We start from the raw sequence: 22,087 nt of genomic DNA on the forward strand, positions 1-22,087 counted from the left end.
CCTACCAGAGATGATTTTGGACCGGTCGGAGTGAGATTTTAGAAAAGAGTTGATTCCGGCTTTTTGGGCAACCCATACGTTGTGTCAAGCTGGGTAAAGGATAAACTGGGAATGGTTACATCTGAAGTTTTGAGAAGTGGAATTGTTTAGATTTTTTATGTATCTGCCTCCCAGAGGAAGCGGGTGCTTTAAGTCACGCAGCTCGGGGTTCAACCTGTGGTGTGCTTTGCTCTCCGGAGCAGGGCACCGCTGAAAGGGGTGCCCTGTGGGGAAGTGTTGAATGTAGAGGTGGATCAAATGAAAATGAAGATTCCTAGTGTTTGTGACTTCCGCCATTTGGTGAGATGTAGACCCGATGGCAAGACTGAAAATACCCTGTCTGTTTTGTTGAGCTTTGACCCAGAGTTTCTACCTGTTACATTTACATTTAAGTCAAGGTTAGGTTATATTTGCTATTCTGTGAGGGCCTATGTTCCGAACCCGCTACGGTGCTTTAGGTGCCAAGGTTTTGGACATGTTGCAGCAGTAATGCAGTAAAATCCCACGATGTGAGAAATGTGCATGAGAGCATAGTCAGAGGGAGTGTACTGTTGGGATAGAGAAAGCACTGTGTGTCAACTGTGAGGGTGCCAATGCAGCTGGGGATACGAAGTGCCCTGTGAAAGAGAGACAGGTTGAGATTGCCAGGGTTCGAGTGGGTCAGAAAGTTTCCTATGCTAAGGCAGCGAAGAGAATAGAGGATAGCCCGAGGGTGAGTGAGTCGACTGGGAGCCCCCCAGTGAGCAGGCATGAAGAGAGCGAGCCAGAGAGGATAAGTTTTAGTAAGGTTGGATTTCTTGCGGTTATAGCCATGGTGATCAACTGCACTTCACTGATGGAACAGACACCACTGAAGATAGATGTGGTAGTTGCAGTAGCAGAGAAATATTTGGGTGTGAGAGATTTTAGTGCAGCAGTTCTACAGGAAGGTTTGAAAGAAGGGGTTCCATCCATCGGGCAAAAATAGTGGAATGGGGTGGTGGGTTTTTGGGGATAGTGTATAGTTGCATGGTTAGATGGTGGTCCAATTTAAATTTGTCCCAATTCCTCTTTTCCCTTTTTTGGGGGTGACCAAAATGTGCAATCTGCTCTCCGACCTGTAAACGGCAGCAACACAGCGTCTAGACTGCCGGAAAACCACACGAAGAAGAAGAGGAAGAAAGTCAGTGATTTCGAAAGAGGACTTTTCAATGAATTCTAGTAGGCGTGTCTTCAGAGCGGCTGACAGAGAGCGGCTCCATAGTTGCTAGAGTGTGAGGATTCATCAGTAGTTGGTTGAAGAGTGAACGAAGGATTCGAGCGTTGGAAAGTGTTCGGCTTTTTGCGGTTCACAAAACAAGTTTGCGGAGGTGTAGCCAACTTTATTTTCAAGTTGTTGCTTTGCTGCAGCCAAATTTGAAGAGATTAGTTTTCTCCTCAAATGACGTGGACTAGCACCATGAGTAGTGGCTACAGTAGTTTAGAGGAGGACTCCGAAGAGTATTTTTTCACCGCCAGAACTTCGTTCTTCAGGAAGCCTTCAGGGAAACCAACCCAGTGCAAGGTACATGAACTTTAATTTGTGCCAACGTCTCACCTGTTAGCAACTGTGTTTTGTCATATAAAGTTAGCAACCTGTTGCTAACGCGTTAATTGAAGGAGTTACCAGTTTCGCGTGCAGTCCTGCTCTACAGTATGTTCAACGTAACCAATGGCAGGGAGGCTGGCTAGCCGTCTCATGAGCTAACTTTAGCTATCAATTATTTGTTTAGGCTAAATCCGTATTGGTTTGCCAGGCTTTATGATTTTAGATTTGAATGGAGCTAATCTGATGGTGGACAATTTATAGCCGTAATCTGAGTGGCACGTGCAGCTAATATATTTCAGAACCACGTGGGATCATACCTTGATAGGATAGCAATTTTAGGTGCCCCTAACACTTTATATTTTGAGCTATAGTCAACAATTAAATTGTATAGTTGTATTTTAAACAGTCGAAGAGTTGGTTAACGTGCATGCCAGAGGAGACCTTTAGCCCCTGATTGGGTTAAAGCCCATGACATACTGACTATGGGTTCTGGAACTCATTAGTAGGTCAATTTGTGCTCATCAATACTGGTCTGTCTCCCAGACTCAAGATTCTGCATATAATGTAAGTTATTGTCCTGTCTCTCACACACAACTGCATTCACTGTGTGTGTTGAGCTTGCAAACTTTTCTCAGCCTGACTTCTCATATTTCCATATGACCTTGACACAGTCATATTCCATGCCAGGCTGTGGACAAAGTGTCCCATGCAACACACACTATGCCATGAAGGGACTTGCCCACTAAGCATAATGCTGTGTCTGCACCCACAATTGTGTTATTGTGAGTGAAACGTCACTCAGGGGGTCTCTCATAGTTGCTGCTCCAGTTAACCCTCCAGCAGCTCAAATCCTGCTGTATGGGGTTCTATTCATCCAGTACCATGTGGATGACTTAATGCCTTCTTTTTAAATGTACTATTCTTGATGGTGCCATTGGTTATGCCACTGCTATTTGTTTCAAATAGGTTTCATGGGCTTAGATGACTCTCCTTCCTTTCCCCCCTGACAGCCCCAGCAAAAAACAGTTAAACTACCAGTTAATGATAAAGATGAGGGGCTAGTTAGTTTCTTCCGTAGCAATGTCTCCTCTTGCGCAATGGTTTTTGTGACGATTTAGATTCTCTGTTGGCCTTGGCCCATGTTTAACCAAGAGTGCATGTTCATTGTGGTGTGTGTCTTTACAAGTCAAAGTTTCAGCTTCAATATGCCTCTAGTCTTTCTGTTTACCCCTTAGCACCATGGACACTCAAAACTCTGACTCTGCCTGGGCTGCTGGGAAACAGCTGCAATAGACACACACGGCGGCGGCACAGCTTCTGAGTGACGGGGCCTCATAACCCTCCTCAGCTAGTCTCTGTGTCTCCAGGGTAGCTAGCTAATACTGTGGACTACTCAGTAACTCACAGCCCTCTTTCTGTATACGGGAGGAGAGAACCCTAATGGGTTTGTAGTGGAGCTATGTGATAGATATATTGCTGTATAGTACATTAGTCATAATAGTAGGTGGTTAGAGCGTTGGACTAGTAACCGGAATGTTGCAAGTTCAAACCCACGAGCTGACAAGGTACAAATCTGTCGTTCTGCCCCTGAACAGGCAGTTAACCCACTGTTCCTAGGCCGTCATTGAAAATAAGAATTTGTTCTTAACTGACTTGCCTAGTTAAATAAAGGTAAAATAAAAAAATAAGTGTGTGTAGTCTTAGTTATAGTTATCGTATTGGCTCCTGAGTGGCACAGCGGTCTAAGGCATTGCATCTCAGTGTTAGCGGCGTCACTACAGACCCTGGTTTTGATTCCAGGCTGTATCAACAACCGGCCGTGATTGAGAGTCCCATGGGGCGGGGTCACAATTGGCCCAGCGTCGTCTGGGTTAAGGTTTGGTACGCCGTCATTGTAAATAGGAATTTGTTCTTAACTGACTTGCCTAGTTAAATAAATACTTAAAATAGTTAGGTTTTAGTAGAGCTGTTTAGGAGTGAGTTGGCCTAACATGGCAGCCGTGTAGGAAGAGAGGGCTGCTGTTTGTTGCTCTGCTCCAACGTCAACAACGGCAGACGCTTATGTAAGATAATCATCACGCATTATCTCCTCTGGCAGTCTTCCTGTATAAAACTATAGGCTGCCTCGGTCACAGAGAGGGCTGTTGGGTTGAGTGGAGTGGAGTACAAGCGGTGGCTGTTTGTGTGTTTAGGGTGCTGTACAACAATAATGCATTTCAGTTTCTCTCCTTGAGTGCTCTCTGTTTCCAGATGGAGAGGGTGGGGGAGATCTGTCCAACAGAGGGAGGGAAAGAAACAGCTTAGTATCGGTCTTCCTCAGACATCAGAAACACTGCTCTGTCCGGACCAGAGGATGCCCCAGATTACTAGAAGGGGATGGAATCACACCCATGCTTTCTGTGTTGCTACAGATAAAGAAGCTGCTTTAGCCTCCCTTCCCGTCTTTGCTGCTGCTGGTGGGAAAAGGCCCCTTTTTAGTTGGATCTCAGTCCCGCAGACTATATTCCTGTGTAAGTACAGGAGGGTTTTGATGGCAGTGGCAGTGCCCCCCACACACGTTCAGGGAGGCTGGGTTTGACTTGTCTATGACATTACCTGGCAGCATGGTGTGCAAACGCATGTCAGGACCTTGATCAACCACACAATTCATTAACACACCCTCCCTCATGCGTCTCCCCCTCTGCAACCCCTAGTCCCTCAGCTATTGTGTTACAGTTCCTGATTGTATCTAGTTCTCTGTTTGCTGTCACTTTCAGTTCAAGTTGTGCATAACGTATTTAAAAAAAAAATAATATAATAATAATTGTGCTATCCAATTGGTAGTAACAGTCTAGTCCCATCGCTGCAATTCCCGTACTGACTCGGGAGAGGTGAATGTCGAGAGCTGGGCATCCTCTGAAACATGACCCCGCCAAGCCACACTGCTTCTTGACACATTGCTCGCTTAAAGTGGAAGCCAGGAAACACCGTACACCTGGTAACCTAGTCAGCGTGCATTGCGCCTGGCCTGCCACAGGAGTTGCTAGAGCGCGATGGGACAAGGACAGCCAGCCAAACCCGGCCGGCCAGCCAAACCCTCCACTAACCCGTACGGTGCTGGGCCAATTGTGTGCTGCCTCGTGGGTCTCCCGGTCGCGGCCGGCTTTGACACAGCTTGGGATCGAACCAGGATCTGTAGTGATGTTGTTAGCACTGCGACAAGTTGTGCATTATTCCTAGAGCTGGGACTAACTTCCTTGCCATGTTAGTATTGTGGCAATAGTATTACTTAAAGTTGAACTTAAAGTTGAACTTAAGGTCACCTATGCATTTTAACTCTCAATGGTTGAGGCTTAGATTGGGGGTAGGGTAAAATGAGAAGTCCACCAGTCACTTATGTTGAAAACAAACACCATTATGTTGTCATCCAGAGTCACATTAATTTCCCAAGCAATAGCACACAATACTTTACATACTGCAGGTTTTTAAAGGACCAAGGAGTTTGGTCTGCTTCGTGTTTTCGTTTTTGAAATCCAAAAGATATTGCGCTATTGGTATCGTCCTTGCCCTAATTATTACAGTATCACATTTACATTACATTACATTTAAGTCATTTAGCAATTTTGTCCTGCTTGTCATCTTGCTGTAGGAAATGAGGAAATGTAAACAAACATGCAAGTCCAAGGTACATACAACAAACCTGTTCACCAGGCCTGCTCTTCCTTCTGGGCCGTACTGTGCTAGTGTTTACTTAGCACTAGCTTTCAGGGAGTGGAAAAGGTCTGAGTGAAAGAGAAGACTTCCAGGAGCCCCAGCCAATCTCAAACTCACACTAGAACCTTCAGTCTGCTGTGAGTTTACATAACGGCAGCCAGACCTCTCCAGACGCCTGTCCCAGAAGAAGTGAGAACGCCTGAGAGCTTTGTCTCTGCTATTCAGGGACTGGGTGTCTGTTTTTTCCAGCATACCGGTCTGTGTGTGTGAGAGAGGGATGACTCCTCTGACTTGAGTCTTCAGATTTGGAGATGAAGAGTTTGTCTGTGGCACATCCAGCCTAGACAAAATGTAGGATCTGCTCCAGGGAGATCTCCAATAGATCTGTGTAATTAACAAGTTATATATATACTTGCTGTCCAAGCGGTGAATACTTGCTGTCCAAGCAGTTGTACCTTCATCAACCTTACACCAAACTTTTCGTGTCTATTTATGTGTGTTTCGATATGGTCGTGTTAATGATAGGAGATAGAATAGCATGGCTAAGCAGTGGCAGAGGGCTCGGGGCACCACTTGAGGTACAGACTGTTTGAAGAAGAGTCCCTGAGGCTTTCATCTGTTTATGTTCACAACCTAGCCAGCCATAAACACTGCTCAGCTCGACTCAGCTGTGTGTGCCTGTGCACCGTGTGTTTGTGTCAATGGGTGCCATGCAGGCCTGTTTCCTTCCTGCTGTTGTGAGTTTTGTTCTGCTGCAGAAAGGAGAGAATGTCAACCGTTTCTCTGTTTTCATACTTCAGCTAAACAAAGCAAGACCCACACAGCATACTCCACCAATTCAGCCCTCACAGCTACTGATAAAAAAAAAAGGCTGATTATGGAAACGTGCTTCTTAGTTTAGAAATGCAAAACGGGGCCCTACGTCATCTAGCCTACATACCAAACAGAGCCATGTTGAAAAAAAGACTGCTCCAAAGGTGGGTTTTACTGCAGGGAGTTGGCATGGGAGTAGGCTGCTTCATGATCCGTGGCCAGTCTTCCTCTCTTATGTTGCTGTTGCTTGACCTGCCTGCATGTTACATAAAGCCCTTTTTATAACTGCCTGCTGCTCTAAGTGTTCTGTTCCAGAGGAAACTCAATTTGATTGTTTTTGCAATGGCCCCGGTTGCTATCGCAGTCTCTTCCCCCCCCCCCCCCCCCCCCCCCCTACCACGCGCACACAGAGCAGGCTCCTTGATAATATGATTACCTTTCAGACTGCCTGCGTCATGGAGCAGATGAGGTGTTTGTTAAACACTGGACCCGTGTGTGTGCTCGACTACTCGTGCATGCACAGCCACATCAGTTATGGAACGGCAGCACTTAATCAAGCTTCCAGACCTACTGAACTGTATCACCTGTGGTCATGTCCCATCCTAGCAAGACAACAGAACAGGTGGTCTATTAGACACACCCCCTCACTGTCTGTGAGAGAATCCCCTCTCCTCTGGACAACAAACTATCATTATCCTGAATAATGCCCTGTATTAGAACTACTGAGGCCCAATAGGAGCTGGTTCTTACTCATAGGTCCCAGAAGACACCTGGCCTAAAGGTGTCTATTACACACTAGAAAGGGTATCCAGGTGGTCATTTAACTGATTGGTGTCAGCCACCACCCTCTCATTTCCCCTGGCTAGGGTCAGAAGCCAACTGGTACAGAGCAGAGGGTTGTGGGTCACTATCCTTGAAGATCCCTGGCTACCATATGCTGTTTCTGGGAGCAGTTAGAGAAATTGGATGTGGCTGTAATTACTCTACCACAATCACACACACACTGCGCATGGTATCTATACACATCATTACACACTACGTACAAGCTCCACACACACCATTGCACACTACGTGAGAGGAGAGCGAGAAAGGGAGGACATGCCAACCGCATGGAGTAAATTGGATCTCGTAGCTACTTGCTAGCTATACCCATTGACATGTGTACATTTAAATGTATACAGTGTATCAGCTGCTCAATCATGTCACTTGTAGGTCCATGAAACAGGACGTCTTGGAGAGATGCGATTGAAGTTGCTCAGGCCAGAGTGTTGTGGAAACCCATTCTTTACTGTGGGCCTAATGTGTTTATTGCTTTGTTGGTGGGTATCCCAGCACTCTCAATACACTCGCATGGGTGTTCCAGCCCTCACAGCATTGAGTCGATGTGCGGGGGTACAGGTTAGTGAAAGTAATGTGTTAGTGGTGCCCTTGACTGGTGTGTGTTTGGACCATGATAGTTTGTTGGTGATGTAGACACCAAGGAACTTGAAGCTCTCCATCTGCTCTACTAAGCCTCGTCAATGTGAAGGGGGGCATATTCGATGCCCCTCCCCCTTTCTGTAGTCCACTGTCACCTCCTCCTTTGTCTTATGTTGAGGGAGAGGTTGTTGTCCTAGCACCACACTGCCAGGTCTCTGACGACCTCCCTATAGGCTGTCTCATTGTTGTCGGTGATCAGGCATACCACCGTTGTTGCCAGCAAACGTAATGATGGTGTTGGAGTCGTGCTTGGCCATGCAGTCGTGGGTAAACCGGGAGTACAGGAAGGGAATAAGCACACACCTGAGGGACACCTGTGTTGTTGCCTACCCTTACCACCTGGGGGCTGCCTGTCAGGAAGTCCAGGATCCAGTTGCAGAGGGAGGTGTTTAGTCCCAGGGTCCTTAGCTTATTGATGAGCTTTGAGGGCACTGTGGGGTTGGAACGCTGAGCTGTAGTCAATGAATAATATTCTCACATAGGTGTTCATTTTGTCCAGGTGTGAAAGGGCAGTGTGGAGTGAAATAGAGATCGCATCATCTGTGGATCTGTTGGTGCGGTATGCGAATTGGAATAGGTCTAGGGTTTCCGGGATGATGGTGTTTATGTGAGGCATGACCAGCCTTTCAAAGTACTTCATGGCTGCAGACGTGAGTGCTACGGGGCGGTGCTAATTTAGGCAGGTTACCTTTGCGTTCTTGGGCACAGGGACCAATTATGCCTATGGATTGTGGCATTGTAAAACAACAGATAAAGGTGCAATTACTGGTGTCTTCACTGAGCCTTATTATTTTTCTCTGGGTTTTAGTCACCGCCCGCTATGGCTGGCTGCTACAGTCACCGCCCCGCTATGGCTGGCTGCTACAGTCACCGCCCCGCTATGGCTGGCTGCTACAGTCACCGCCCCGCTATGGCTGGCTGCTACAGTCACCGCCCCGCTATGGCTGGCTGCTACAGTCACCGCCCCGCTATGGCTGGCTGCTACAGTCACCGCCCCGCTATGGCTGGCTGCTACAGTCACCACCCCGCTATGGCTGGCTGCTACAGTCACCGCCCCGCTATGGCTGGCTGCTACAGTCACTGAACTGTGTAGCTATAGCTGCTGGTCTCCGCCCTGGCTAGTACTGAAGCTGTGTCTGATTTTAGTGAAGGCTTTGGCTACGGCTTCTGTCAGCACAGTCCTCTCCGTCAGCCAAACCATTCATATCACACTCCATTGTGCCAGAGACGGGCCTGTTCAGGTTTCTATTAGTGCTTAGAGGTGACTGAGCCTCGGGGGTCTGTGACCTGTCATGTCCAAGTTGTATGGGTTTATTCATGGTAGGAAAAGCAACAACACACCCCTGTCCCATTCCCTCACAGAGGGCGTGGACAGGTTGGTAAGTGTGGCTTTGTAACCCTATAGAGCCTCTGTGTGCTGTGTTTCTGCACTTGGTTAGTGCCTGACTATGGTCTAAGCATGCATTAATGCGTTACACAACCCTGGTATCATGTGTTCTTACTTCTATTTTGAATGGATTTAATTCAGCACTTATTCAGTTTTGAACATGTTCATGGTAAAACGTGACTACTGTGTTTCTCGGAACAGGGCCGCTATAGTTGTAGTAGGCTACTGGCGCTTATCTATCTAATGTCACACACACACAGGCAGGCTGAGTTAATTATTGTCACAGGAGAGTAGCCTATAGTTAGTTAATGCCGGTTAGCTAGCTGCCTTTAGGCCAATATTATTATCAGACCTTCAGTTTCACTATGAGAGGCTTGTCAATGTCTCCATACTCCAGTTGAGAGCCTTTCATCAACGTTGATTTACAGTAGTGCAGTTTTGATCGTCAGAGTTTAGTCTACAGTTATAGTGTTAGCCTGTTTTGACTGGCTTGGAACTGTTAGTACAGTAGCTTCCCAGAGGTTGTGTTTGATGTGACAGTCTGTACCTTGCAGCCAAGGACCTTCAATTCATTTTCCACTGCAGGTTCCCTGCAGCCATGCCGACTGAGTGGTCTAGCGGAGCGTGTTGGTGCTATTGCTCTTGTTACGCTCTCTGCAGAATGGTTCCTGTCTGTCTTTGCTAAGTGCGAGTTAGACATGATAGAGAGTGGGTCTATGCTACTCCCCATAGACTAGTTCTACAGGCTAGCTCCTTGCCGCTTCATACCTCCGTGGCAGTTTTTTATGGTAGATACTGTATGAGTCGTTAGTCAGACAAGTCTACTTCCTCCCCGAGTGAACCACATAGTATCACATCTGCTCAGTTGTCCCCATATTCCACATTCTGCTCTCTTGTGTGTTCTATTGTATTCCTGTCTCTTGCCACAGACACACCTGTTTTTCATCCCTCTTTATTATCCTCATTGTGTTGCTCTATAGGAATGTTTTCCATGTTACTGTAACTAGACCTGTCTGAAGCCAAGCCTGTTTTGTCTCTGAGATGGAGATCCACTCTAAAGCAAGAAGTGGATCAGGAAGACAGAGGAACAGTGCTGGGCCTAGTGCTATTTGTTACTGTATTCCCCATGTGTCTCTCATTGCTCAATGCCATGTTATAGGCCTAGGCTACATACTATAGCCAGTGTGTATTGCTACATTAGGTTAACCACAAGCTGACCCAGCACATTGGTTTGATGCATGATGAATCCTCCCCAGGCAGTTATGTGAACTGTCAATCATCCCTGTCTCCCTCGTTAACAGGCCTGTGTGTGTCTGTGGTCTGTAGTGCAGGGTCCAGGTTTCCACAGAGCCAGCTAATAAAACTCAACAGTGGAAGTCTGGGTTATTGTTGACCTGGGTTCTCAAAGGACTGGTCTTTCAGTGCTGTGAAATGTTATATTGCCTCACACACTAACATGGCTACTGAAGAACAGGGAAGTCTGCCTTTCATAATGTCACTTCTCACCACCCCATGCTTACTCCCCATTGTTGAAAAACACACACGGAGTTGGGTAACAGTGGCTGATCAGATGAAGAGATTGGGGAGGATGGGGTGTGGTAAAAAGCCTGAGGAGCTGAGGCGTGAGGAAGTAGAACAGTCTTGTTATTGGACCACAGTGATGTAATGTCTTTATTACAGGCCTAGGCCATGTGCTGCTGTAATGAAACCTGTCTGTCCAGGCAGTCGTACTCCGCACACTGATATTAAGCCTATATTTCATGAGTCTTAGAAAACCAATACCTGTGCTGGAACATCCTGGCAAGAAGCCACTTGGGGTTGAGGGGCGAAGAGTTGCATTATCAGCGCACTCTTGTGTGGTGATGCTTTACAGCTGTGTTGGCGGAGAACTGACCCCCTTTAGTCGGCTGGTCGATTGTTTGGGCAATAAGCTTTTGGTTGGCCTAGAATTTTTATTTTCTTTCGTCGCTGTTACAACAACTAAAACGTCTTGATTGAGTTACAACAACTAAAACGTCTTGATTGACACCTGTCTGTGGCATAATCCATTGCGGAGGCCACGCCAATGGCTCACCAGTATTTTATATATACAGTGGGGCAAAAAAGTATTTAGTCAGCCACCAATTGTGCAAGTTCTCCCACTTAAAAAGATGAGAGAATTTGGATGATCCAGAAGAAGATTAGGAAGAATGTAGGTATGGTGTTCTTTGGATGTAGACCTGCACCAGGCTGGGAAGACTGAATGTGCAATAGGTAAGCAGCTTGGTTTGAAGAAATCAACTGTGGGAGCAATTATTAGGAAATGGAAGACATACAAGACCACTGATAATCTTCCTCGATCTGGGGCTCCACAATACTTATTTTCCACCATAATTTGCAAATAAATTCATAAAAAATCCTACAATGTGATTTTCTGGAATTTTTTTCTCTAATTTTGTCTGTCATAGTTGAAGTGTACCTATGATGAAAATTACAGACCTCATCTTTTTAAGCGGGAGAACTTGCGCAATTGGTGGCTGACTAAATACTTTTTTGCCCCAGTGTGTATGTGTGTGTGTGTATATATGAGATTATTAGTCTCGTACAGTTTTCATTGTTAGAGTGGACACATTGTTTGCAGAGCGCACAACCTAGGCTACACAAGTTTTGGTTTGTTTCGTTCAGTTTACGAGTTATCAATATATTCATTGTGTTTTGTTTGGAGCACTCCTGTCAATGTTAAGTAAGGACGCGCGTCTGATTACGCGTAGAAGTAGGCCTCGGCTACCTGGCCTGCGCGCAAATGTAGGCTTATAAATGTGATCGTATTTCTGATTTGTCTTAAGCTCCACGGCTCATTAGTGGGAGTGAGTTATCAAATTAATTGTTTTTTCACCTCATACGGCAAGTTAACAAAGTCTTTTTACATCCATTTCCAGCTCTCTCTCAGCTTGGGGGGGAAAGTACAAATAAAATCATGCTCTTATCCAGTGGAAACTTCATAAAATATGCCTACTTGATTTACTTCTTATGCTTCTTATTGCGCAAATAGGCTACAGATGTGTCTGTCTGGTGCTCACTGGTGTGGGATAACTCCGAGGGCCCAGAATATTTTACACGATGCTTCAAGTTTGTTAGCACCAGCTTCCTGGATTTTAATCAGGATATTTTCTACATGCAGGCTGCAATATTATAATTTTTTGGGCTTTATGTAGTCTATTTTTACAAAGTTGGCAATAGAAGTTACTTTTAGATCATGTGTAATTTTAATTTGGATACGAAGGCTTTATTATAAAATAAGTAACTGTAATCAAAAATATATATATAATCGTGGTCGACCAAGAGTCGTCCTGTTCTTTCGACCAATCGAATGGTCACTGTTAAATGTATTCTTCCATATATAGACACATTGTTTGAATAAAACCAACTGCAAATGCACTGAGCTTGTCTGTTTGATTAAATAATAGACACAAATGACTCCAAGCCCAATAGTCACACTGTTAAAAAAAAATGACAGCAAGTGCCTGTGTGACTGGTGCATGTTGTCTTTCTCTCCTCCCTACTGCAGTGAAAAGGCACCATAGTGTTTATTGCACTGTCACCACTTCTGTTACCAAAATCCCCAATTTGTTTAGAGAACCTCCCATTAACCCTTGCTCTCTTTACGTGAAACATGTAAGCATTGCATGCATGTGACCTATAGCCTACAAAATCACAGAAATTGCTTATAACAAGCAGCAAAATGGATGTGTAGGATGTGAAAAATAAACTCGAAACGGGCAAATGTTTACTGGTTGTTCAGGAGGGAAAGGGGAAGTCAGATCTGTGGAAGACATTAAACTTAGTTGTGGAAACTACTGGAGCTCAAGAAGGAGGGTATGAGAGTATGATGCATGCCAAACAGTTGCTGTTAGATTACAAGCTCCCTGTGTGATGACATGAACGAATTAATAATTGATTGATTGACACAGTAGCCTAGATATTGAAATATACGCCTAAGTAAGTTATGGTATTAAGACCAAGCAGGACACGCTCTTAGGCCTAATTGCATAGCCGTTATTACAGCATTGCAAAGATTTAAAACAGCCAAATCTGTGAAATTACTTTTATTCAACATTTTGCACTTGCATGAGGAATCAGTAGGCTAATAAACAAACACTCAAACAGGCAACAGAAGCAAGCTATGTCTTATTTCTGTAGATGTACAGTACCAGTCAAAAGTTTGGACCCCTTGATGACAAAGCTGTCATCAAGGCGAAGGGTGGCTACTTTGAAGAATCTAAAATAAAAACAAATCAAATTTTATAACACTTTTTGGTTACATGATTCCATGTGTTCTCATAGTTTTGATGTCTTCACTATTATTCTACAATGTAGAAAATAGTAAAAATAAAGAAAAATCCTTGAATGAGTGTGGTCCACACTTTTGACTAGTACTGTATATGTGGATGATTTATAATGATAGGCACATTTAACAGTTACGCCGTTGATTATAAACCTAATTAAGTTGGTTTGCGCTCTCAATTTTCTTAGACAATTAGGCACATTCGCACGGGACTTGTATTACTAGAGAACGTTGGTTACGTAGTTATTAACCCAGAATGTCTGTTATTCCACAGGATGATTCTGACTGGATTAGTTTTTTCCAAACTGCCCCCTCAAATTCTCTTTTTTCCAATGTAATTTTTTTTTCCTAGGGGCAAAGATATTCAACAAGTCCAGGCAATAACAGGACTACACTAACTCGAGCTTGGTTCCCAAGTTCCTAAACCATACCAAACTATCATTGGTTTAGTGTCGCCATAATATTTGAATTGAGGAAGTGCGATCATAGAGGTCAACCGATTATGTTTTTTTCAAAACTTGAAGTCGGCCCTAATTAATCGGCCATTCCGATTAATCGGTCGACCTCTAATCATAGTCATTAGGATATTTGAGCAATTCGCAGTAGACGTCCTAAATGCCCCCCGGCCTTCAGATGTGCGCTAAACAGTGCATTTGCACTTGAGATGCGTTTTTAAGGCAATGGATACAAATGTGAACTTAACATTTCCAGGTGTTTAGGTCAGTTATATGCTACTTAAAACCAATTGGCTCCCTATTTTTAAAAAGACAGAACAATTAAAGAAGAAAAAGTACTGGGATGCTGCATGTACAGCCAACTAGTGCAAAAATATTGATCTCCTTACTCCTCTTGGAACTACCCATCCCGGATCCGGGAGAATTGTCATAAACTACACTAGCGCAACGGTCAAAAAATATTACTAGAAAATATTCATATTCATGAAATCACTAGTGAAATATAGCGAAACACAGCTTAGCTTTTTGTTAATCACCCTGTCATCTCAGATTTTGAAATGATGCTTTACAGCCAAAGCAAGACAAGCATTTGTAAGTTTATCGATAGCCTAGCATAGCATTATGTCCAGCTAGCAGCAGGAAGCTTGGTCACAAAAATCAGAAAAGCAATCAAATGAATCATTTACATTTGATCTTCAGATGTTTTCACTCATGAGACTCCCAGTTAGACAGCAATATTTTTATACCTAAAATACCTCCGTTTGTTGGTTATGTTGAGAAATTCACCGGAAATAGCGGTCACGACAACGCCAATTTTTTTTCCAAATTATATCCATAATATCGACAAACATGGCAAACGTTTTTTATAATCAATCCTCAAGTGGTTTTTCAAATATCTATTCGATAATATATCAACTGGGACAATTGGCAATTGACAGAGCCCTCAGCTGGCCACTTATGCAATGTAGTCGTTTACGCTCATTCTTCAACAAAGGTGTGAAACTACGTCTAAAGGCTGTAGACACCTTAGGGAATACGTAGAAAAAGGAATCTGGTTGATATCCCTTTCAATGGCCAATTTGGGATGCATTAGGAACACAACGGTTTCAAAATAAGAGGCACTTCCTGATTGGGTTTTCCTCAGGGTTTCGCCTGCAATATCAGTTCTGTTATACTCACATATATTTTGACAGTTTTGGAAACTTGATTTTCTATCCTAAGCTGTCAATTATATGCATATTCTAGCATCTGGTCCTGAGAAATAGGCCATTTACTTTGGGAATGTTATTTTTCCCAAAAATAAAAATAGTGCTCCCTAGTTTCAAGAGGTTAAGTAAAGCCACTTTCAGTTATGAGAGTCCATCGACACCACAGGAGGCAGGATGGACTTGCTCACTGTCACCCTGACTCTGAGCCCACTGAGCAGGAATTCACTTCTGGTCTACCCTGTGGGACACTAAGGGATGGATCACACACTCCTGCTGCAGTCATTGGAGTGATTTAGTCTGTCCTATGCTATTCTGTGTGTTTGTGCATGCAGTACTGGGTCGGACTCCAGTACGGCAAATAGCTGTTGGAACCCCTCCAGGTCCAAATTAATACTGTGTTTTGAAGTGTGGTGTCAGGGAATTGGCTGTGGTTTAGTGGTAGTATAGGAGCTCTCCAAGTGGGCTTGTACTGAATGAGGTGTATGCTTGATTTAAGTCTACATAACCTGCATTAGTTGAGGATTATCGATGTCTGTTATGCGGAGGAAAGGCGTGGCTGCTGTGGACTTCCCCTCTAAGCTGCAGAGGAAGTCTCACATGGGGGGGATAGTTGCTACAGTGCTGTGGCACTGATTGAGACTGTCATCACAAAATACCATAACACATGGTCAAATTGCTCTTCCCATACCAGATCTTTATGTAGAACAATATCCATGCCCACCCAGATGTAGATTAAGTCAGGGGTGTTTAGTCTATTTCCAGCTTTTCCTATATATATATTTGCTCTGGATCTGTCCGTCTGTAAACGGATTACCTACATAGCTGATGTTATCTTAATTAGTCAGTCAAACCTGTTCCTCGCCTGACTGAGAGAAGCGCTGGAGAAACCAGTCTGATGACACAAAGCATAGCCTTATCTCTATTCTTAGAACACACCACACACATTACTTCACACGTTAAGCTACAACACCTCTACTTAACTGAACTCATTGTAACTCTACTTACTAAGGCTTACTCTAAGCAGTCAATCCCAGAGCATCTTTACCGACCACTATCCCTCGTTGCTCGGCCTACTGACTCTTTACCCTAAAAACTACTTCTCTTTCTCTTTATCAGTCCTGCTCTTATACCGTTGCCACCCCAGCTAACCCTGCCTGCCCCAGGAAAAGTTGCTTAACTGCTTACTTCAATCCGAGTACAGAGGGAGAGTATAGGCTTGTAGTTCATTTAACGGAGTCTAATCCGACTGGCATTCATTAACCTTGATGCTGCAGTAACTACAGTGATGGGTGAAGAAAGAGCAACAGGTTGAACTCTCAGGGAGTGTCTGTTCTGCTGTCTTTCTGTTCTCCCCCTCACCGGCTGCAGTGTAGTGGCCCGTGGCTATAACAAACACTGTGTGGGAGTGAAGGCTGTTTTTTTTTTTTTTTGTCCATTACCTCATTGGGATGTTTGTTTGTTTAGCCTTTTGCCTGTCATGCTCTGTCTCACTGGTGCTCCTCTTAACCCTCTCCTGTCTGCCCCATCCTCATCTGTCTGTATGGACTCAAATACACTCCCTTTTATATACTCTGCCTCGTAACCCAAAGTAATGATACTGATGTTAGTTTGTTCAAGACCGCGGTCATGAACTGGCTCAGTGCGGAGTCATCTGATGTAGTTGATCATGACGTCTGCGAGGTTCTGTTTGAAACAGAGGTAATCCTATAGAGCTGGTTGGAGAGGATGAGAAGACAAATTATTTTTAACACAGTAACCAACCCAAATCTTTTCTCTCACAACCCAAGAGTGGTTATGGCCCATGCAATAGCGGCTATTAAGTGTTGTCAAAACCATCACCAACCTCTTTCTCTGTGGCTACCCATAATCCCCTGGGTCTTACTGTGAGCCACCTGAATCAGCTGTGACCTAGGTGGACTTGACCAACAGTCAAGGCCCATCCTACTACAGCTCCACCAAGCCCAGTTCCCAGTCTGCGAAGACAGCTGGCTGCGGCAAGAGTCTAAACCACAGCATTAGACCACATCCATTGCTAACCGTAACAGTAAGGAGCTCTGTTCTGTTACTTTATGAGCCTGTTGTCCTCTGTGGTAGGCAGTAAAAACAAGTCAATCAGAAGCACCTCCAGAAGGGCATGCATTCTTTTTACTGCCTTGATGTTGACATGAAAGAGAACACTAGTATTAGCTATTAGAACCATACCACTCCACAATCAATGTTATTGCCTAAGGTGGACTCTTCTGTGTGTGTGTGTGTGTGTACACACAAGTTGGCACCCTGGTCTCTCGTGCAGTGTGGCCTTATAAGGTGTCCAGTGCCTGCTAGGTCTTGTCAGGATACTGACTGGGGTTTAGGTTTGTTTTTAGTATCTAGGAGCCTTAGAGCAGAGAAGCACTATGCCCATGTAAGAACACACAGCGCTGTCTGGACTTTGGACCTTCAGGCACACACGGAGAATGTCGCGTGTCTGCTATGACTGCATGATCCAGGGTGAAATGGAGAGGAAGCTGCAGTCATGTCCATTAAGAAATATGACTAAAATTCAGTTATCGTTATCAACGAACTCTGAAGTCAGATCCTTCTACTTTCTAGGAGTTTAAACTTTGTGTGTGACGGTCACAGCCTTCAGCAGAAAGACTCTCTCTGGATCTGGGGAGAACATTGGTTACATAACTATGGGTTGGGCCTGGTGCACTTCTGTCCTATGGATGAGTCGTCTCTGCTGTGGTGGACCCTTGCCTTGAGGGGGAGACCCAATAAGATACAGGGTGTGTGAGATGCATGACGGTTGTATGCGTGTGATTCCAGTGTTTCCCCTAGATTTATTTTCCAAAATCAACTAGGGTAGGGCGATACCAACTACTAAACACAAATCTAAATGCAACATGCATCAATTTCACGGTTGACAACTCCATTGTGTCCTCCTCCCAGAGCGCTAAGAACCTTGGCGTGATCCTGGACAACACCCTGTCGTTCTCAACTAACATCAAGGCGGTGGCCCGTTCTTGTAGGTTCATGCTCTACAACATCCGCAGAGTACGACCCTGCCTCACACAGGAAGCAGCGCAGGTCCTAATCCAGGCACTTGTCATCTCCCGTCTGGATTACTGCAACTCGCTGTTGGCTGGGCTCTCTGCCTGTGCCATTAAACCCCTACAACTCATCCAGAACGCCGCAGCCCGTCTGGTGTTCAACCTTCCCAAGTTCTCTCACGTCACCCCGCTCCTCCGCTCTCTCCACTGGCTTCCAGTTGAAGCTCGCATCCGCTACAAGACCATGGTGCTTGCCTACGGAGCTGTGAGGGGAACGGCACCTCAGTACCTCCAGGCTCTGATCAGGCCCTACACCCAAACAAGGGCACTGCGTTCATCCACCTCTGGCCTGCTCGCCTCCCAGGACAACGACGCCAGGACAGCGGAGTCAATCACCACCTTCCGGAGACACCTGAAACCCCACCTCTTTCAGGAATACCTAGGATAGGATAAAGTAATCCTTCTCACCCCCCTAAAAAGATTTAGATGCACTATTGTAAAGTGGCTGTTCCACTGGATGTCTTAAGGTGAACGCACCAATTTGTAAGTCGCTCTGGATAAGAGCGTCTGCTAAATGACTTAAATGTAAATGTAAATTTTTTTTTTTTTTTACTGATTTACAGTTCATATAAGGAAATCAGTCAATTGAAATGTATTCATTAGACCCTAATTTATGGATTTCATATGACTAGGCAGGGGCGCAGCCAATCAGAATGAGTTTTTACCCACAAAGGGGCTTTATTCCCGGCAGAAATAATCCTCATCAGCTCTCCGGGTGGCTGATCTCAGATGATCCCGCAGGTGAAGAATTAAACATTTATTTTTTGGGGTGTATTGCCTTTTTAACTAAGTCAGTGAAAAACAAATTCTTACTTACAATGACGGCCAAACCCGGATGACGCTGGGCCAAATATGCGGCGCCCTACGTGACTCCCAATCACGGCCGGATGTGATACAGCCTGAATTTGAACCAGGGACTGTAGTGATGCCTCTTGCACTGAGATGCAGTAGACCGCTGTGCCACACGGGAGCCAAAAGAAGCCGGATGTGGAAGTCCTGAGCTTGGTCTGCGGTTGTGAGGCCGGTTTGACTTACTGCCAAATTCTCTAAAACAACATTGGAGGCGGCTTATGGTAGAAAATTAACAAACATTTCTGACAACAGCTCTGGTGGACATTCCTGCAGTCAGCATGCCATTTGCACACTCCCTCAAGGGAGACCTCTGTGACATTGTTGTGACAACTGCATGTTTTAGTGGCCTTTTATTGCCCCAGCACAAGGTGCACCTGTGTAATCATGCTGTTTTAATCAGCTTCTTGATATGCCACACCTGTCAGGTGGAAAGAAAGCAACGCATAACCACAAATGAAGCACTTTTCTTAAAAGGAAATGTTGCCAAAAGTAATTAGGAAAGAAGTCACGTGAGTCTAGGTGCAACAAACATTGATGCTCACTTTTTGTTTTATTTAAACAAATATTATAAGGTTCTAAAAGTAAATAGGTCGTTTTAAAATCATCTGAAAACTAAGCATCTCAATAAATAACAAAGAATGCAGTGTGTCGTTAGGTAATGCAAAATTCCAGTCTGAAGGAAGTATGCTTTGAATTAATTTCCCTCAGTCATTAGACATGTTTTGTCACACTACCTTTTGAGTCCTTGTGTGTATGAGGGAAATAGAAGGCACGTATCTGTTCCTTAGTCGTAGCTTTTAGAAATGTGGTAATATATAATAATATATAAATATTTTGTAACTTAATCCGTTCAAACGCTAGACTCCATATGTAGAATCAACATGCCACATAGGCGCTAGAAACCACACTATAGACAACCACCATAGTGCTTGTCGTTCTGGAACTGAACGTCCGATATTGGCTTTTATTATTATTATTATTATTATTATTATTATTTTAAAGATCTTTCATTAATGTGCACAATTAATCAAAGGGCCAGTATAAAATAATAAACGGGCTAGATCTGGCCTGGGCCCCGCCAGTTGAACATCCCTTATCTAGGTCCTCCAAATGAAGGTCAGGACAACACTGGCAGGCCCAGGGCTGGAGGCCTGTCAGTGTGTGTGTGCTCTATGTCGATCTGTATCAGCTGATCTTACCAATCTCTTCAGGCCATAACACATGTAATAACACCACTTAACTCTCTCTGTTTCTGTCTATCAGGATGTGGAGCAGGAAAGGGAGTTACGGACTCATCTCAGCAGAGAGGAGATCAGACAGAAGGTCGAGCTGTACAACTCCTCCTCCAAGGACCACCTCAAAATGACCCTGGTAAGTGACCTCTAACCCTGACCCCATCCACTAACCCATAACCCAACTCCTCCATCAGACATTAGGCTACCTCGGTTTATCATCCCTTCTGACCTAGCTTCCCACTTTTGACCCCCTCATCCCTAAACGAACTTGTATGACCGTCAGGCTCTGATGGTTATCTCTGCCACGAGTGTGTGCGTGGTTCTGCCAGCCTTCAGAGCTGAACTGTAAAGGCTCATTCAGCTCTCACGTGTTGTGCGTTATCTATCCCCTCCTGATCCACAAGAGACGTGACACACACGTTTGCTTGCTGCATGTTTCCACCACATCGCTCCTTCCTTCCTCTGTTTACTAATGATAAGGATGATGATTGAACAGAAGCTCTGTTGTCCTGACCTCCCCTGTTATGTGGAAGAGGACCAGCTCTGTCTAACTGACTGCTCACCAAGCTGCGGGCATGATGGTGGCACACAGCACATGTTCACCAGACTAGCTGTCTGGAACAGGCCTGTCTGAGAGAGATGTATCAGATGAATAACTAGCATACTTATTTCCTTCTGGGTCAAAGTTCGAAACCACTGTTCTTTGATTCACATTGATGTCCATCTAGTCCATGCGATCAGACCTGTCAGTCTCATCTAAAACATGCAGTCAGGCTGGCATAATGACTCTACTGCCGTCTTGTTGTCTTTTAGAATGTCTTTGTTTGCTCCCACTTCTCGCCTCTCTTTGTGTCCCTGATCTGTCCATCTATCACAACCACAAGTCACTCTTTGTTCTCTTTCTCTATAGAAACAAAACTCCGTGATGGTGCATTTTAGTAGTGGCAGTCAGCTGATTGATGCGTTTCATCTCTTCTCCTTTAATAACCTTCTTCTAAACACCAGTGGTGGAAAAAGTACCCCATTGTCTTTTTCTTTTCTTTTTTTTTAACTTAAAGTAAAGATACTTTAATAGACAATGAATCAAGTAGAAGTGAGTCATCCAGTAAAAGTCTAAAAGTATTTGGTTTTAAAAGTATGGATAATTCCTTATATTAAGCAAACCACACGGTGCCATATTTTGTAAAATAATAATAATAAGATAGCCAGAGGCGCACTACAGCACTCAGACATTTACAAACAAAGCATTTGTTTTTAGTGAGTCCGTCAGATCAGAGGCAGTAGGGATGACCAGGGATTTTCTCTTTAGATGTGCGTGAATTGGACCCTTTTTCTGTCTTGCTAAGCATTCAAATGTAACGAGTACTTTTGGGCGTAAGGGAAAATGTATGGCGTAAAAAAGTACATTATTTGCTTTAAGAATGTAGTGAAGTAAAAGTTGACAAAAATATAAATGGTAAAGTAACCCCCAAAAACAACTTAAGTAGTGCTTTAAAGTATTTTTACTTAAGTACCTTTACACCACTGCTAAACACGCTCTCTCGCACAGTGCTGTCACGTCCACAGGGGGATGGCATGTGAAGTAATGGGTTTAAAGATGAGCCCACAAATCTGGGCTCCATCTGGTAATTAATGTGAAGCCCCCACCCACCCCATCATCTGGTCATCTCTCACACAGACATGACAGAGCTTACTGTGTGCGAACATGAGTGCTTGTGTACCTGTTCTGTGTTGCCCTGCAGTATCCTAACCGGTCTCCCTCCCTCCCTGTAGAACCCCAGTGGTGTGTATACGGGGTTCATTAAGGTGCAGTTGGAGCTGAGGAGACCCGTCACAGTACGAGGGGGCCAGGGAGGAGAGGAAGCCTTCTACCTCCCCCAGGGGGCGATTAACACTCTTCACATCAGCTCCAACAACACCGTACGACAGGTGGGTCTCACACA

At 44.6% G+C, this 22,087-nt stretch overlaps 1 protein-coding gene across 2 annotated transcripts in view; it reads left to right on the top strand.

Moving 5' to 3' along the window:
• rassf3 (Ras association domain family member 3) overlaps nt 1-22,087 on the top strand; it is a 52,066-nt gene that overhangs the window by 23,082 nt on the left and 6,897 nt on the right. Inside the window, exons 1-3 of one of the 2 annotated variants that reach the window (XM_029666191.2) lie at nt 1,249-1,582; nt 20,173-20,280; nt 21,918-22,073. In XM_029666191.2, the coding sequence (XP_029522051.1) occupies nt 1,460-1,582; nt 20,173-20,280; nt 21,918-22,073 (387 nt within the window). In that variant the 5' untranslated portion in view covers nt 1,249-1,459. Of the gene's footprint in view, nt 1-1,248; nt 1,583-20,172; nt 20,281-21,917; nt 22,074-22,087 lie in introns of those variants that run through there. The other variant, XM_029666188.2, reaches the window with a different exon arrangement.

This window comes from Oncorhynchus nerka, linkage group LG8, assembly GCF_034236695.1.
Source record: "Oncorhynchus nerka isolate Pitt River linkage group LG8, Oner_Uvic_2.0, whole genome shotgun sequence".
Taxonomy (NCBI): domain Eukaryota; kingdom Metazoa; phylum Chordata; class Actinopteri; order Salmoniformes; family Salmonidae; genus Oncorhynchus; species Oncorhynchus nerka.